The following is an 18,247-nucleotide window of genomic DNA, read 5'->3' on the forward strand; positions in this document are numbered from 1 at the left end:
TTGTTAAAGCAGGACCCTACTTCCCCTGCACCCTCTGTAGTTTCCCTCTCCCTGCTTGTAAGCTCTTGATTCTTTATCTTTGTTCCAGAACTAAGTGTATGTATATGTGTATGTATATATATATATGTGTGTGTATATGTACTTGTGTGTGTATGTATATATGTTCATGTGTGTGTATGTATATATATATATATATATGTGTGTGTGTGTGTATATATATTTAACTGAACTCATTGATTATATTATTTACAATGCACTATGTTTACAAATTCTGTTGTTCCTGCTGCAAATTATGGGCCTGTCCCACTTAGGCTATTTTTAGGCGACTGCTGGCAACTGTCAGAGTCGTAGCAGGTCGCCAAAAAAAAAACAGCAACTGGACCCCACTTCGACATAAAATTTGAAATAAAATCATTACTTAAACAAAACAAAACAAAGCCAGCACCAGCGACAACCTACATCGACCTGGCGACAACGACAACAGCACCTACGTCAGGAGAAGTCAAGCTGCGCTCAGTGGCGTCAAACCCACAATCGCCGACCATCTCTGAAAAATTTTCAACGTCGAAAATCCAGCAGTGACCAGAATGACGCTACGACTCTTTGGGCGACTGAGGAGACGACTCACGACCATGTGGCAACAGCCTAGTCGCCTAAAAAATCACCTAAGTGGGACAGGCCCATAAGGATTTAATTGTTCTGTCTGGGACATGACAATAAAACACTCTTAACTAACTCCTGAAAATCTTAAATACCAGTCATACAGTGTGGAAACAGGCCTTTCAGCCCAACGCCCACATCCCCCAACATGTCTCAGCTACACTAGTCCCACCTGCCTGCGCTTGGTCCATATCCCTCCAAACCTGTCCTTTCCATGTACCTATCTAATTGTTTCTTAAATGTTGGGATAGTCCCAGCCTCAACTACCTCCTCTGGCAGCTGGTTCCATACACCCACCACCCTTTTTTGTGAAAAAGTTACCCCTCAGATTCCCATAAAATCTTTTCCCCTTCACCATTATATAAACGGTGGCCAATTAGGAAAGGGGGAGATGCAACGAGACCTGGGTGTCATGGTACACCAGCCATTGAAAGTAGGCATGCAGGTGCAGCAGGCAGTGAAAAAATGTTAGCATTCATAGTAAAAGGATTTGAGTATAGGAGCAGGGAGGTTCTACTGCAGTTGTACAGGGTATTGGTGAGACCACATCTGGAGTATTGTGTACAGTTTTGGTCTCCAAATCTGAGGAAAGACATTCTTGCCTTCGAGGGAGTACAGAGAAGGTTCACCAGACTGATTCCTGGGATGTCAGGACTTTCATATGAAGAAAGACTGGATAGACTCGGCTTGTACTCGCTAGAATTTAGAAGATTGAGGGGGGATCTTATAGAAACTTACAAAATTCTTAGGGGGTTGGACAGGCTAGATGCAGGAAGATTGTTCCCGATGTTGGGGAAGTCCAGGACAAGGGGTCACAGTTTAAGGATAAAGGGGAAATCCTTTAGGACCGAGATGAAAAAAACATTTTTCACGCAGAGAGTTGTGAGTCTCTGGAACTCTCTGCCACAGAAGGTAGTTGAGGCCCGTTCATTGGCTATATTTAAGAGGGAGTTAGATGTGGCCCTTGTGGCAAAAGGGATCAGGGGGTATGGAGAGAAGGCAGGTACAGGATACTGAGTTGGATGATCAGGCATGATCATATTGAATGGCGGTGCCGGCTCGAAGGGCCGAATGGCCTACTCATGCACCTATTTTCTGTGTTTCTATGTTTCACCTTGAACCTAAGACCTCTGGTCCTCGATTCCTACTCTGGGCAAGACTGTGTGCATCTACCCCTCTCATGATTTTGTATACCTCTATAAGATCACTCCCCATCCCCCTGCGCTCCATGGAATAGAGACCCAGCCTACTCAACATCTCCTTATAGCTCACACCCAATAATCCTGCCAACATCCTCGCAAATCTTCTCTGAACCCTTTCAAGCTTGACAATATCTTTCCTATAACATGGTGCCCAGAACCGAACACAATATTCAAAATGCGGTCTCACCAACGCCTTATACAACTGCAACATGACCTCCCAAATTCTGAGGGCCAAAGTGCCAAAACCCTTTTTGACCACCTTATCTAACTGCGACTCGACCTTCAGGGAACTGCACACCTGTACTCCTAGATCCCTCTGCTCTACAACACTACCCAGAGCCCGACCATTCACTGTGTAGGTCCTGCCCATGTTAGACTTCCCAAAATGCAACATCTCACATTTTTCTGCATTAAATTCCATCAACCATTCCTCCGCCCACCTGGCCAATCGATCTAGATCTTGCGACAAAGTTTCACAACTTTCTTCACTATCTGCAAAACCACTAACTTTTGTATAATCTGCAAACTTGCTAATCTTGCCCTGTATGTTCTCATCCAAATCATTGATGTAGATGACAAACAGTAACGGGCTGACAACTGAATCCTGAGGCACACCACTAGTCACAGGCCTCCAGTCCTAGAAGCAGCCTTCCACCATCACCCACTGCTTCCTTCCATGAAGCCAATGTTCTATCCATTCAGCTATCTCCCCTTCGATCCCAGGCGATCAAACATTCCAGAGCAGCCTACTATGTGGAACCTTGTTGATCGCTTTGCTACAGCTGTCCTTATTGACCATTTTGGTCACGGCATATCTCCCACCACCACCCCCGGCAGCGAGTTCCAGGCACTTCGCTCTGTAAAAGACCTGCCGCGCACACCTCCTTTAAACTTTTCCCCTCTCTTTATAACCGTGCCCTCTAGATTTTTCCATCCCGTGAAAGAAGGTTCTGACACTATTTATGCTTCTCATCATTTTAAATACTTCTAACAGGTCTCCGCACAACCTCTGGCATTCTAGAGAAAACAATCCAAGTCTGTCCAAACTCTCCCAGTAGTTGAAATCATCTAGACTTTAGAGACATTGTGCAGGAACAGGCCCTTCGGCCCAGTGGCCCTGCAACCACCAGAGATCTCCCTGCACACTAACATCATGCTAGGGACAAATTTACAAAGCCAATTAACTGCAAACCTATACATCCTTGGAGAAACCGGAGCACCCAGAGAAAACTTGCACGGTCCCAGGGAGAACGTACAAACATGGTACAGACAGCACCCGTAGTCAGGATCGAACCCAGGTCCCTGGCATTGTGAGGCAGCAACTAACCGCTGCACCACCTCTAATCCAGGTAAATCTCCTCTGCACACTTTCCAAAGCCACCACATCCTTCCTGTAATGCTGCAACCAAACTGCACACAGTACTCCAAATACAGCCTAACCAAAGTCCTATAGAAGGTAGACACAAAATGTTGGAGTAATTCAGCGGGACAGGCAACATCTCTGGAGAGATGGAATGGGTGACGTTTCCAGTCGAGACCCATCTTCAGATGTTCTATAGAGCTGCATCATGACTTCCTGGCTCTTATATACAATGCCCAAACATAGGAAAACAAGCACACCACACACCTTCTTTACCGCCGTAACGACTTATGTTTCCACTTACAAGGAGTTATAGACATGCAGACCAAGATCTCTCTGCACATCATTGGTGTTAAGGGTCTTGCCATTAATTGTGTACTCCTCCCTTACATTCGCCCTCACACTTGCTCAGATTAAACTCCATCTGTCATTTCTCCACCCATTTCGGTAGCTGATCTACTGTATATCCCGCTGTATAATTTGGCAGCCTTCCTCACAGTGCGTGACTCCAGCAAACTTACTAACCCAACCAGCTGTGTTTACATCAAAGTTATTTATAATATATCATCCAAGTCGTCTATATTTAGTTTTAGTTAGAGATAGTGCAAAAACAGGCAGTTCGGCCCACCAAGCCCGCGCTGACCAGCAATCCCTGCACATTAACACTATCCTACACACACTAGGGACAATGTTACATTTATACCAAGCCAATTAACCTACAAACCTGCACAACTCGAGTGTAGGATGAAACCAAAGATCTCGGAGAAAATCCACGCAGGTCACGGGGAGAACGTATAAACCCCTTACCCACTACCCATGAACCTGGGTCCCTGGCGCTGTAAGGCAGCAACTCTACCGCTGTGCCACCATGCCGCCCATATATATATCTATCTATCTATATTACTAAAACTCTGTTCTTGACCGGTTTTGGCGATCTGTGCTGCGATTTCCGAGAGAACGCCACCACCTACGGCCGTGATTTTTGGCCACCTCGCTCAGAGCCCCCCTCTGCCGTATGTGTGCCGAGGATTTTTCCCGTCGATGAAATATGACAGAGATATTAATGATTTTACAAAATTCCCCATTCTCTCTGCTGCCCCCGCTGGCAGCAGGGGGAGGGACTATAAAACCAGGAATTGGTGTGCCTCAATCAGTTTCTTCAAGATGGAGGAAGGCAGAGGGTCACGTTTCTCTGAGCTGTGAATAACACTGAACACATGTCCACACAACTATGAGTAAGTACCCTTAATGTGGTTTGAAAATGAAAATATGGTTAAAGTAAAAAAGCACTGCCTGCAAATGGTTGTTTGGGTTGAAATAAAAAGGCACTCTCTCTCTCCCCTCCTCTCCTCTCCCCCCCCTCCTCTCTTCTGCCACCATCCCCTCACCTCCCTCTCAGTACACCCCCTCACTCCCTCCCCCCTCTCCTCTTCCCACCCCTCCCCCCCTCTTTTTCTCCCCCTCCCCCTCCTCCCCTCCACCACCGTCCCACCCCTAAACCCCCCTCCCCTCCACACACCCCTACCACCTTCCCTCCACCCTCCCTGCTCCCCACCTCTCCCCCTCCCCTCACCTCACCCGCCTCATCACACCCTCTCTTCCCCCATCTCTCCTACCGCTCTCTCTCCCTCTCTCCTCTCCCCCTCCTCCTCTCCTCCCTCTCCCCCCCTCTCTCCCCATCCCCTCCTCCACCGTCCCGTCCCTTCTCCTCCTCCCCACCCTCCTCTCCCTCTTGCCCCTCTCTCTGTGTTTCTCTCCCTCTTTGTCTCTGCCCCTTCTCTCTCTGCCCTCACTCTCATCCCCCCCCCCCCTCTAGCTGTGACTGCAAGTTGGGGGCTATGCGTCAGTAGATACGGTGGTTATGGGGTAAAAGGAGCAAATTAATAATATTAATATTATATCAAGGGGAGTAATTAGCGTGAGTGCGGGGGGAGGGGGGGATAGTTAGTGTGTGTGATGCTGCATGCCACCTCCCCCCCCCCACAACCGCACGTTGGGGGAACAGACCCAACGGGTCTGCACTTGGGATAGTATATGGATAGATATATCACAAACAGCACATATCCCTGCAGAACTCCACTGGTCACAGGCCTCCAGCCTGAATAACCACCTTCAATCATAACCCTGTCTTCTATCAGTAAGCCAGTTCTGAATCCATACAACCACCTCACCATTAATGCCGTGCATCTTGATCATCTGGATCAGCCTACCATGGGGGACTTTATCATATACCTTACTGAAATACATGCAGACGTCACCCACCTCCCGACCCTCGTCGATCACCTTTGTCACCTCCTCAAAAAACACGATCAAGTTAGTAAAACACAACCTGCCGTGTACAAAGCCACGGGGTGACTGTCCCTAATTAACCCATTATCTTCCAATTGGGAGTAAATCCTATCCCAAAGTATCCTCTCCAAAAGTTTCCCAACTGCTCATGTGAACTTAACTGTTTATAATTCCCTGGAATTATGTGTGCTGTCCAGCTTTGTATCTCTGCTTGATGGGAGAGGGAATGACGTGGATGTGATGATGGGTCCAGGATTCTGTTGGCTACATTGGTAAGACAGCGACACGTGTACTGAGGTACAGTGAAAAGCTTTTGTTGTGTGCTAACCAGTCAGCGGAAAGACAATACATGATTACAGTCGAGCTATTTACAGTGTATAGATGTTACATTGAGCTCCCCCTGTGTGAATAGCTACTTTCCCACAGTCATCAGGTTATTAAACTTGGCTCGAACAAAACTCTGAACATTAATAACCCATTATCTGTTATTTGCACGTTATCAGTTTATTTATTCATGTGTGTATATATTTATATAATGGTACTAGACCAAGTCTGTTCCCCCAGCGTGCGGTTGTGGGGGAAGGCGGCATGCAGTCACACACTAACTATCCCCCCCCCCCTCCCGCACTCCCGCTAATGGAGGGGAGGGGAGGGGAGAGAGAGAGGGGAGAGAGAGGGGAGAGGAGAGAGGGAGGGAGAGGGAGGGGGGGGAGAGAGAAGGGGAGTGCTGAGAGGGGGGTGAAATGAGGGGCAGGGAGCAGGGAGTGGGTAGGGGTGTGTGGAGGGGAGGGGGGTTTAGGGGAGGGACGGTGGGGGAGGGGATGGAGGGGGGAGAGAAAGAGGGGGGAGGGAGGAGAGGGAGAGGAGAGAGGAGAGAGAGGAGAGGGAGGGGGGGAGAGGGGGGGGAGAGGGGAGAGGGAGGGGGAGGGGGAGAGGAGGAGGGGGAGAGGGAGAGGGAGAGGGGGGGAGGAGAGGAGAGGGGGGAGAGGAGAGGGGGGAGAGAGTCGGGGGGGGAGAGGAGAGGGGGGGAGAGGAGAGGGGGAGAGAGAGGGGGGAAAGGAGAGGAGAGGGGAGAGGGGGGAGAGGGGGGGAGGGAGAGAGAGGGGGGAAAGGGGGGGAGAGAGGGGGGGGGGGGGGGAGAGAGGAGGGGGTTGGAGGGGGGGGGGGGAGTAGGGAGAGGGAGGGAGGGGGGGGGAGAGAGGGAGGGAGGGGAGAGGGAGGGGGGGGGGGAGAGGAGGGGGAGGAGGAGGAGGAGGAGGGAGGAGGGGGGAGGAGAGAGAGGGAGGAGGAGGAGGGGGGGGGAGAGGAGAGGGAGGGGGGGGGGAGAGGAGAGGGGGGGGGGGGGAGGGGGTGGGGGAGGAGAGGGGGGGGGGGGGAAAGAGTGCCTTTTTACTTCAACCCAAACCCAAACAACCATTTGCAGGCAGTGCTTTTTTACCTCTAACCATATTTTCATTTTCAAACCAAATTAAGGGTACTCACAGTGCTGTAGACATTTGGCAGTGTCATTCAAAGCTCTGATTGAGGCACACCACTTGCAGAGACTGATTGAGGCGCACCACTTCCTGGTTTTATAGTCCCTCCCCCCTGCTGCCAGCGGGGGCAGCAGAGAGAATGGAGAATTTTGTAAAATCATTAATATCTCTGTCATATTTCATCGACGGGAAAAATCCTCGGCACAAATGCAGCGGAGGGGGGCTCTGAGCGAGGTGGCCAAAAATGACAGCCGTAGGTGGCGGCGTTCTCTCGGAAATCGCAACACAGATCGCCAAGACCGGTCAAGAACAGAGTTTTAGTAATATATATATATAGAGATATGGACACACTGACCTGTTTTGTAGTCAATGCCTACTATATTCTGTTGTGCTGAAGTAAAGCAAGAATTTCATTGTCCTATCAGGGACACATGACAATAAACTCACTTGAACCTTGTACCCGTCACCAAGGGCATCATAGGACACACACACACTGCCCGCCCCGACGTTGGTGATCCCTCACTGTGAATAAACAGCCAGTCTGTGTGGACAGTTCAGTACTTTAATGGCATGCCGTCGGTAGAGACAAATACAGGCGTTTGGTTCGATCGATCGATGCCCGGTTCCGTAGTGAGTGCCGGTCACAAGACACTCGGCGTCAACAGCCGGCCGGCCAGCCCGCTCCCGGCCCCACAGCTACCGTCCACAGCCGCCCGTCAGTCGGTGTTGTTGGTCGGGAGCCCGTCCCGTCCTCGCTCGGCCCCGACCACCTCAGCGCAGGTAGTAGTCGATGACGGCAGAGAACGCGGCGAAGCCGGCACAGCCCAGCGTCCCCGCCTTCAGACCAGCTGCCGGCACAAACGCACGTTACAGGCAGCACGGGTGAGGGGGGGGACGGGACAAACAGACACAGTCGGAGGTCACGGGTGGTGGAGACAGCTGGAGGTCACAGGCGACGGGGTGACTGAGACAGGAAGGTTAGACAGCATGGTGGACGACCGGGTAACGGAGACACGTTTGGGGGTTACAGGTGGTGGGGAGGGTGAGGGAGAAACAGCTATCTATGGGGGGGACGGGAACACACGACACACTTACCGCGGAAGCCGATGGCGCCACCTGTCACACAGCCGCTTAGCACACTGTTCTTCCAGTCGGACTTGCCACGGTACTAGGAAGGACAGAGAGTCACACACACGCTGGACCCTCAGCCTCAGCTGTTACAACACCCACACACCAAGGAGACCGTTCAGCCCCAGCCGCTGTGCTAGCCTCTATCCTCACGTGTAAACAGTCCCCCCCTTCCCCATGCCATCATACTAGTTGTGCAGCACTCAAATACTCTCACACACACAGACACGTAAACACTCTCATGCAAGCATTCACAGACACTCTCACGCATTCACACAGATACTCTCACTCACAGACACTCACACACACACACACGCATTCGCACATATATTCACCCCTATTCATATACTACAGCTCTGCCTTTAATACCATTATACCATCCAAGCTTATAGGGCCAGTCCCACTTGCAGATTCTTTCAGCGACAGCCGGCGTCATTGACTGACGTTTCAGGGTCACCGAAAGATTTTGAACATTTCAAAATCCAGCGGTGACAAAAACAATGTTGCGCCACTTGAGGAAACACCGTGCATCTATACGTCATCGCCAAGTGGGACAGCCCTTATCACCAAAACCTGCGGGACTTGGTATCCTCACTCATCTCTACAACTAGATTCTTGACTTCCTGACCAACGGACCCCAATCAGTGAGGACAGGGGACAAATCATCCTCTACGATAATCCACATGCACGCGCGTGCACACACAAACCTATACACGCACACATACAGACCAACATGCGCACACAAACACACACAGACCCACACACGCACACATATACATACCCCCACACACACACACATGGCTACAGGTACGTGGGCGCACACAAACTCACACAAATACAGTCCCACACACGTGTGCGCACACACACACACACACACACACAACCGTACCGACTCGATGATGCACTCAGTGCATGAGAACATAGCCCCGACGATGGCGAAGTTCTTGGCGTAGGACATGCCGCGCTGCCCCATGTCCTTCAGAACCTCCCTGGCCGTCGGTGTCTTCAGAGGGTCCTTGGGGTCAAAGCCCACGTTGGTGTCGATGCCCGCTGTGAAGATGCCAAACGCACCGCCCAGCACCAAGCCTGAGGGGGAACAGAGACCGTCAGAGGGGAGTCACGACACCGGCAGATGGTGGCAGAGGGAAGAGGAAAAAGGGAAATGGGGAAGAATAGAACATGGTGGGGGGGAAAGGGAGAGCTGGCAAGTTCAAGTCACATTTATTGCACGTGCACCAATTAGTACAGTGAGATTTGAGTTACCATACAGCCATACGAATAAAACAGTAAAGGTTAAGAGTAGAGAGAGGGAAAGGGGCTGCAGGGGAGGGACAGTTTGGGACAATAGTACTGAAGGAAACAGAGAAGTAAGTAACTTTATTGGCCGTATTCACATACAAGGAATTTGCCTTGGTGCTCCGCCCACAAGCAACATAACATACAGTGACAGTTACAAATGCCTCAGGAAACACTAAACATTAATAATAATGAAACATTAATGATAAAACACCATTGATCAAGCATATGAACCAACAAAATACCAGATCAAAGGGAGGCTACAGATTTTTGGCTGTTGAGTAGAGCAACTACTCGTGGATAAAAACTGTTTTTATGTGGCAGCTTTGACAGTCCGGAGTCGCCTTCCAGAGGGAAGTGATTCAAAGATTTTGTGGCCAGGGTGAGAGGGGTCAGAGATGATCTTGCCCGCTCACTTCCTGGCCCTTGCAGTGTACAGTTCATCAATGTAGGGAAGGTTGCAGCCAATAACCTTCTCTGCTGATCGGCCGATTCGCTGCAGCCTCCAGGTGTCGTGCTTGGTGGCTGAGCCAAACCAGACCATGATGGAGGTGAGAACAGACTCTACGATGGCCGTGTAGAATTGGACCATTGTTGCCTGTGGCAGATTGTGCTTCCTCAGCTGCCGTAGGAAGTACATCCTCTGTTGGGCCTTTTTGACTGTGGAGTCTATGGTAGCGTCCCACTTAAGGTCCTTGGAGATGATGGTTTCCAGGAACTTAAAAGACTCCACAGATGTGACTGTGGTGTTGTTGATGGTGAGTGGGGTGAGGGGAGGGGGAGCTCTCCTAAAGTCTACAATCAATTCCACTGTCTTAAGAGCATTGAGCTCTAGGTTGTTGCGATGGCACCAGGACGCCAGCTGTGACACTTCCTGTCTGTAGGAAGATTCTTCCCCATCCTGGATCAGTCCAATCAGGGTTGTGTCGTCCGCAAACTTGAGAAGCTTGACAGAGGTGTCAGTGAAGGTGCAGTCATTGGTGTAGAGAGAGTAGAGGAGAGGGGAGAGTACGCAGCCTTGCGGTGCTCCTATACTGAGGGTTTGCGCGTCCGAGATTTGCTTTCTCAGCCTCACATGCTGCTTCCTGTCTGTCAGGAAGCTGGTGATCCACCGACAGAGGGGTTCAGGCACAGTCCACTCGGAAAGTTTGGAGTGTAGTAGCTCTGGCACAATGGTGTTGAATGCAGAGCTAAAATCAACAAACATGATCCTCGCACAGGCCCCCTGGCGGTCCAGGTGCTGTAGGATGAAGCGCAGGCCCAGGTTGACTGCATCATCCACAGATCTATTGGCCCGATATGCAAACTGCACAGGGTCCAGCAGGGAGTTTGTGATATTTTTCAGCTTGGCCAACACAAGCCTTTCGAGTGTCTTCATGACCACAGGGGTCAGTGCGACAGGTCATTAAGTAATCCTTGCCTTTTTGGGTACAGGGACAATCGTGGAGACTTTGAAGCAGGCAGGGACAGTACATGTTTGCGGGGACTGGCTAAAAATGTCTATAGACTGGTGCCAGCTGTTTGGCACAGAGCTTAAGAGTAGAGGGGGAGACATTGTCAGGTCCTGGAGATTTCTGGCTTTTTTGTACTCTGAAAAGCCTCTCCACCTCCTCTATTTTTATTGTTGATGATGGAGAAGTGATGTTGTGCAGCTCGGAGGGTGTGGGTGATTGGGTGTGAAGTGGTGATTGGAGAGAGGTGGGTGTAGAAAGGCCCAGTCTTTGCAAAATGCGGTCAGGCTGTGAGCGGGTGTGACATGTTGGTTGAGGTGCGAAATGGTCCAGTCTTTTCATACTGGAGTCTTGCCCTAAGTAGGTGTGAAGTGGTGAATGGGAAGGAGAGGGTGCAGGGTCCATTCTTTGTAGACTGGGGGTCTGGCTGTGTTGGTTGGGGTCGGGGTACCAGGGTTATGTTTCTGATTTTCAAACCTGCAGTAAAACTCCAAAGAGCGGGGGGCTTTCCTCTTGTGGCTGGTAATTTCTTGCAAGCCCTTCCAAACTGAAGAATAGTCACTAGCTGAGAACTTGCTCCTCAACTTCTCAGCGTACCTTTTCTTGGCAGCTCTTTAGACCGTCGGAGCTGTCTGAGTTCTGCAGTGAACCAGGGCTTGTTGTTGTTGAACCAGGTCCAGGTCTTAGTTGGAATGCAACTGTCCTCGCAAAAGCTAACATATGATACAGTGTCCGTATACTCATCGAGACTTGTAGTTGCTTCCCTGAACACATTCCAATCTGTGCAGTCAAAGCAGGATTGTAGGTTCTCAATGCCCTCGCCTGTCCACCTTTTCAATGTTCTGACCACAGGCTTTTAGCTTCTGCCTGTAGGTCGGAATAAGGCGAACTAGACAATGATCAGAGATACCCAGACCCGCCCGGGGAACAGAGAAGTCAGGATATTGAGGGAAAGGGTGAGGAGCACCAATGAAGGAAGAGTAGAAAATGGAAAATTGGGAAGGGAACAGATGCCGGCCCTGGGCCTGTGGCCAAAAACATCCAGCAGGGAAACAGGCCCTTCAACCAAACTCTATCCATGCCAACCAAGATGCCCCATCTCTATACTAGTCTCATTTGCTTGTATTTGGCCCATATCACAAAGTCTTTCCTATCCGTGTACATGTCCAAACGTCTTTTATATGTTGCTATAGTACCTGCCCCAAATACCTCCTCTGGCAGCTCGTTCCATATACCCACAGTGTGAAAAAGTTGACCCCTTCACCTGAAACCTATGTTCTCTGGTTCTTGATTCCTCTAACCTGGATAAAAGACTGCATTTACCATATCCTGATTTTGTACACCTCTATAAGATAATCCCTCATCCTCCCCTCCAGGTCCCAGCCTGCCCAACCTCTCCCTTTACTCAGGCCCTCAAGTCCTGACACCACCCTTGTTAATCTTCTCTGCACTTTGCAGCTTAATGACAGCCTTCCTGTGCCAACGTAACCAAAACTAACACAATGCTCCAAATGACGTCCAATTGTAACATAACATCCCATCTTCTATACGTGACACCCTGATATGAAGGCCTATGTAGAAAAACATATTTAACCATGCTGTCTACCTGTGATGCCACTGTCAGGGAACTATGTACCTGTACTTCTAATTCCCTCTGTTCTACAACACTCCCCAGAGCCCTGCCACTCACTGTGAAGGTCCTGCTCTGGTTTGATGTTCCAAAACACCTCGCACTTATCTGCATTAAACTCCATTAACCACTTCTCAGCCCACTTACGCAGCTAATCAAGATCCCGCTGTAATTTTTAATAACTATCTTCGCAATCTATGATATCACCCATTTTAGTGTAATTTGCACATTTACTAATCATTGCCAAATAGTGAACCCAAATTGTTGACACAAACCACAAACAGCACCCACCCCTGAGGCACACCACTAGTCACAGACCACCATCACCCTCTGCTTCCTTCCATGAAGTCGATACTGGACTCTCCCTATACTGGACTCTTGCTATCTCTCCCTGGATCCCAAGTGCTCTCACCTTCCAGAGCAGCCTACCATGCAGACCTTATATGATGCCTTGCTGAAATCCATATAGACAATGTCTACGTCCATGCAATTATCTTGGTTACTTCTTCAAAAAACAATCAAATTCGCTGCCGGTGTGGTGTCCCCCCCCCCCCTCTGATGGTGTTTGTTCTCCCACATACAAAGCCATGCTCACTAACTCTAATTAGTCCCTGTCTATCTAAATGTATTTACATTGTATCCCTCAGAATCCTCCCCAGTAACTTGCCTACCACAGATGTTAGGCTTACTAGTCTATACTTCCCAGGCTTTTCCTTGCAGCCTTTCTTAAATAGAGACACATTGGTCACCCCCCAGTCATCTGGCATCTCACCTTGTCTAATGATGATTCATATATCTTATCTAGGCTTCCGCAATTTCTTTAGCTTCCCACTGTGTCCTTGGATATATCAGATCCGGCCTGGGAGATATGTCTACCTTTATATGCCTTAGGATGTTTACCGTAATACTGACTGTCCTCAAGACACCTCCATTAACTGTCCCTTATTCCCTAGCCTTCACCTGTTTCTCCATGGTTAAAACAGAAGAGAAATATTGTGGACCTTCTGCAGCTGCACACAGAGACGATGCTTTGGTTTGCATGGGGCCCTTTTCGCTCTTTTCCCTAATGTACATAAAATCTTATCTACCACAATTCTCTCTAGCCCCGTGTTTGCCCTCCTGATGTCCTGAACATGCAGGGTGTTCTGCTGGGGCCTGCCTGCCCCCCTCTGCCGCATGGTTATTTATCAACGTTTGGATAATAAACAATATGACCTCTGACCACCAACTGCTCGCCTCACCTCTGGCCCTACAACCGCTCACCCTTAACACAGTCTTGCTCTCTTACCCTAATCTGCCTTCTAACCTGCACACGACCCCTCAGATCTGACCCCTTCATTTCTCTATCCTGAACCCTCATCTTTGACCTCGCACCCCGACCCATCACCCCTGACCTGCGCTCACCGACCCTTCAGCCCTGACCCTCTACAGTCCAACCTATCACCCCTGACATCCCATGTCCGACCTTTATATCCCTGACCCTTCACCCCTGACCCCCCGCTCCCTCACACCTGACATCCCGCTCACTGGCCCTTCGCTCCCTCACCCCTGACCTCCCGCCCCCTCACCCTTGACCCCCCGCCTCCCTCCCTGCACCCTGACCTCCCACACCGGCGAGCGTCGCCTTGAAGCCGCAACTCTCCATGGCCCGCTCCACCATCTTCTGTTCCTCCGACTTGCCGGGCGCGGGGAAGCCGCCGAGCGCTGCGGGGGCTGAGAGGCCGCGGCTGCCGCCGCTCCCCCACCAGCTGCTGCAGGAGCTGCGAGTATATCAGCGCCCCGCCCCCGGCATCACCGGCAGCGGCTACACCGGCTACACCGGCAGCGCCGCCCGCCGGCCCCGGGAGCGGAGAGAGAGCGGGCCCGCCCGCCTGCGGCGCCGCCATCGCCTTGCGTGCCGCGTCACCGCGCCGGGATCCTGCGTGCCGCGTCACCGCGCCGGGACAACCCTGCGTGTCACGTCACGGCCCTGTGTCACCGCGTCGGGACCACCCTGCGTGCCGCGTCATGGCCCTGCGTCAATGCGCCGGGACCATCCTTGCGTACCGCGTCACAGCCTTGTGTCAACGCGCCGCATCATTCGTCGATGCTCAGCATACACGTCACTGCGCCAAGATGGCACGGACTGGGTGGGCCGAAGGGCCGCTTTCACCGCTGGGTCGCTCTGTAGCTCTTGCTGCAGATGCTGCGAATCTGAACTACAACGGAAAGTTAAAGACATATGTAACCCGGGTTGATTGACTGCGGTGATATGTACCCGGTTAGGGACGGTTCCAGCTCTGAGGGCAACCAGTGTTTGGGCACATCCACCGCTGCAATGTGACACATCCACGAGTCACGGCCACTAGAGCAAACTGATCATAATGTGATCGAAAGATTTTAAGTTCCAGGAGCAGTATCAGGCCATTCGGCCCATCAAGTCTACAGCATCATTCAATCATGGCGGATCTATCTCTCCCTCCAAACCCCATTCTCCTGCCTTCTCCCCATAACTCCTGTTCCTGTACTAATCAAGAATTTATCAATCTCCACCTTAAAAATATCCATTGACGGCCTCCACAGCAGTGCCAAAGAATTCCACAGATTCATCACCCTGTGACTAAGAAATTCCCCCTCATCTTTCAAAAGGTACGACCTTCAATTCTGAGTGTGCCCTCTAGTCCTAGACTCTCCCTCTAGTGGAAACATCTTCTCCAATTCCACTCTATTCAAGCCTTTCACTATTTGGTATGTTTCAATGATCTTTCTAAACTCCAACGAGTACAAGCCCAGTGTTGACAAAATGTAATTTAGTTCAGTATGAAAAATGAGTCTGAAATTCAAACAAAATGAATAATGAAGTCATGAGGTACATGCTGGTTACGGCAGCTTAGGAAACAATGTTAAAAGGTGTGACAGTAAACAAATGATGACTAACATTGAAAGAATTAATGTGTAGGAAAGAACTGCAGATGCTGGTTAAAATTGAAGATAGACACAAAATGCAGGAGTAACGCAGCAGGTCAGGCAGCATCTCTGGGGAGAAGGAATGGGTGACGTTTCAGGTCAAGACCCTTCAAAAAGAATTAATCTCCCTTAAAGGCCCAGTCACACAGGACTAATGCTTCAGTCTGAAGAAGAGTCTCACCCTGAAACATCACTATTTATGTTCTCCAGAGATGCTGCCTGACTGTAGGGGATAGGGTGGTCTAAAAGGATTTTGGCACATTGGTCTTCATCAGTCAGGGTATTGAGTATAGAAGTTGGGAGGTTATATTGCAGTCATATAAGTCATTGGCTAGGCCACATTTAGAGTATTGTGTCCAGTTTTTGGCGCTGTGTTATAGGAAAGATATCAGGTGTGAAATTTATCAGGGGATATGGGAAAAAGCAGGAGTATGGGGTTGAGAGGGAAAGATAGACTAGCCATGATTTAATGGCGGAGTAGACTTGATGGGTCGAATGGCCTAATTCTGCTTCGAGAACTTATGAACTTATGAAAGAGTTCAGAGAAGATTTGCCAGGATGTTGCCAGGATTCGAGGGACTGAGCCATAGGAAGAGGTTGAGTAGGCTAAGGCTTTATTACTTGCAGTGCAGGAGGTGTACAAAATCATGAGAGGAATAGATTGGTTAAACTCAAGGAGTCTTTTGCCCAGCGTAGGGGAGTTGAGAACCAGAGGACATGGGTTTAAGGTGAGAGGTGAAAGATTTAATAGGAATCTGAAGGGTTACTATTTTACACAAAGGGCGGTAGGTGTATTGAACGAGCTGCCAGAGGAAGTAGCTGGGCACGGACTTTCGCAAAATTTAAAAAACAATCTCTGATCATTGTGCAGTTCACAATATACCAACCTACAGTGAGAAACTAAAATCTGCTAAGCCTGTGGTCAGAACAATGAAAAAGTGGACAAGCGAGGGCATTGATGACCTACAGTCTTGCTTTGACTGCACTGATTGGAATGCGTGCAGGGAAGCAACCACAAGCCTCTATGAATATACAGACACTGTGACATCATATGTAGACAGAAAATGCTGGATAAACTCAGCGGGTGAGGCAGCATCTGCAGCGGGGGGGGGGGGGATGGCAGAAAGAGAAAATAAGTTGGCGGAGCCAGTAGGATTTGAGGGATAGGTGGGAAGGGGAGGGGAAGGAGGGAGAAAGCAAGGCCATTCTAAAATTAGAGAAGTCAACGTTCTTACCGCTGGGGTGCAAACTACCCAAGCGAAATATGAGGTGCAGTTCCACTAATTTGCGCTGGGCCTCACAGGCCCTGGACAGAAACATAGAAACATAGAAAATAGGTGCAGGTGCAGGCCATTCGGCCCTTCGAGCCTGCACCGCCATTCAATATGATCATGGCTGATCATCCAACTCAGTACCCTGTACCTGCCTTCTCTCCATACCCTCTGATCCCTTTAGCCACATGGGCCACATCTAACTCCCTCTTAAATATAGCCAATTAACTGGCCTCAACTACCCTCTGTGCCAGAGAGTTCCAGAGATTCACCACTCTCTGTGTGAAAAATGTTTTTCTCATCTCGGTCCTAAAGGATTTCACCTTTATCCTTAATCTGTGACCCCTTGTCCTGGACTTCCCCAACATCGGGAACAATCTTCCTGCGTCTAGCCTGTCCAACCCCTTAAGAATGTTGTAAGTTTCTATAAGGTCAGATTGGGAATGGGAGGGGAAGTGCTGAGCAACCGGACGATCTGGTTGGTTAACATGGACTGAGCGGAAGTGTTCAGCGATGCGATGCGATCGCCGAGCCTGCACTTGGTCTCGCCGAGATAGAGAAGTTGGCACCTAGAACAGTGGATGCAGTAGATGAGGTTGGAGGAGGTGCAGGTGAACCTCTGCCTCACCTGGAAAGACTGATTGGGTCCTTGGATGGAGCCGAGGGGGGAGGTACAGGGACAAGTGTTGCATTTCCTGCGGTTGTAGTGGAAAGTACCGGGAGGGGGAGGTTTGGGTGGGAAGGGACGAACTAGGGCATCGGAGATGTTCTCATTCTTCAGGGAACGGGAGTTCCCCTCTTCCATTATAGATGAAGTTCTCACCAGGATCTCCTCTATATCCCACAGCTCCTTTCTTACTCCCCCTTCCCCTGTTCATAACAAGGACAGAGTCCCCCTTGTCCTCACCTTCCACCCCATCAGCTGTCGCATACAACATATAATCCTCCGACATTTTTGCCACCTCCAACGGGATCCCACTACTGGCCACATTTTCCCATCTCCTCCCTCTTCTGCTTTCCCAATCTGACCTTTCTGTCCTGGGCCTCCACCATTGCCAGAGTGAGGCCCAGCGCAAATTGGAGGAACTGCACCTCATATTTTGTTTGGGTAGTTTACACCCCAGCAGTATGAACGTTGACTTCTCTAATTTTAGTCAGCCCTTGCTTTCTCCTCCTTCCCCTCCCCCTTCCCAGTTCTCTCCAAGTCCTAGTGTCTCCGCCTACTTCCTTTCTCTATCCCCCCCTCCCCGACATCAGTCTGAAGCAAAAATCATAGAGCCGAGCAAGATAGTCCACTCAGCGAAAGAGCCATAGTAGGTCATGGGTAATCTGCAGCTCCATTTCCGTAACCGGCTTCCGTCATGGCATCCACACCTACAAGCGGAGCTATAATTTGCTCGAATCGCCAATGTAGGCGACCCGACCTGTCTTTCATCAGGTTCCCCACTAAAAACGAAAGGTGAGAAAAATTGTATTACTTTCTGTCGTGTAGTGAAAGTATTATTTAGCTGCCCGATCTCTCCCTGTAGCTCAGTTAGT

At 50.1% G+C, this 18,247-nt stretch overlaps 1 protein-coding gene across 1 annotated transcript; it reads right to left on the bottom strand.

Moving 5' to 3' along the window:
• Positions 1 to 7,534: 7,534 nt before the first annotated feature.
• Positions 7,535 to 14,396, bottom strand: timm22 (translocase of inner mitochondrial membrane 22 homolog (yeast)). The gene is given in 5 exon segments (XM_055657470.1): positions 7,535 to 7,834; positions 8,082 to 8,154; positions 9,004 to 9,200; positions 14,094 to 14,202; positions 14,204 to 14,396. Coding segments are annotated over 5 exon segments (630 nt in total). The 5' UTR covers positions 14,378 to 14,396; the 3' UTR covers positions 7,535 to 7,757.
• Positions 14,397 to 18,247: the final 3,851 nt, after the last annotated feature.

The sequence above is a fragment of the Leucoraja erinacea genome, chromosome 28 (assembly GCF_028641065.1).
Source record: "Leucoraja erinacea ecotype New England chromosome 28, Leri_hhj_1, whole genome shotgun sequence".
Taxonomy (NCBI): domain Eukaryota; kingdom Metazoa; phylum Chordata; class Chondrichthyes; order Rajiformes; family Rajidae; genus Leucoraja; species Leucoraja erinaceus.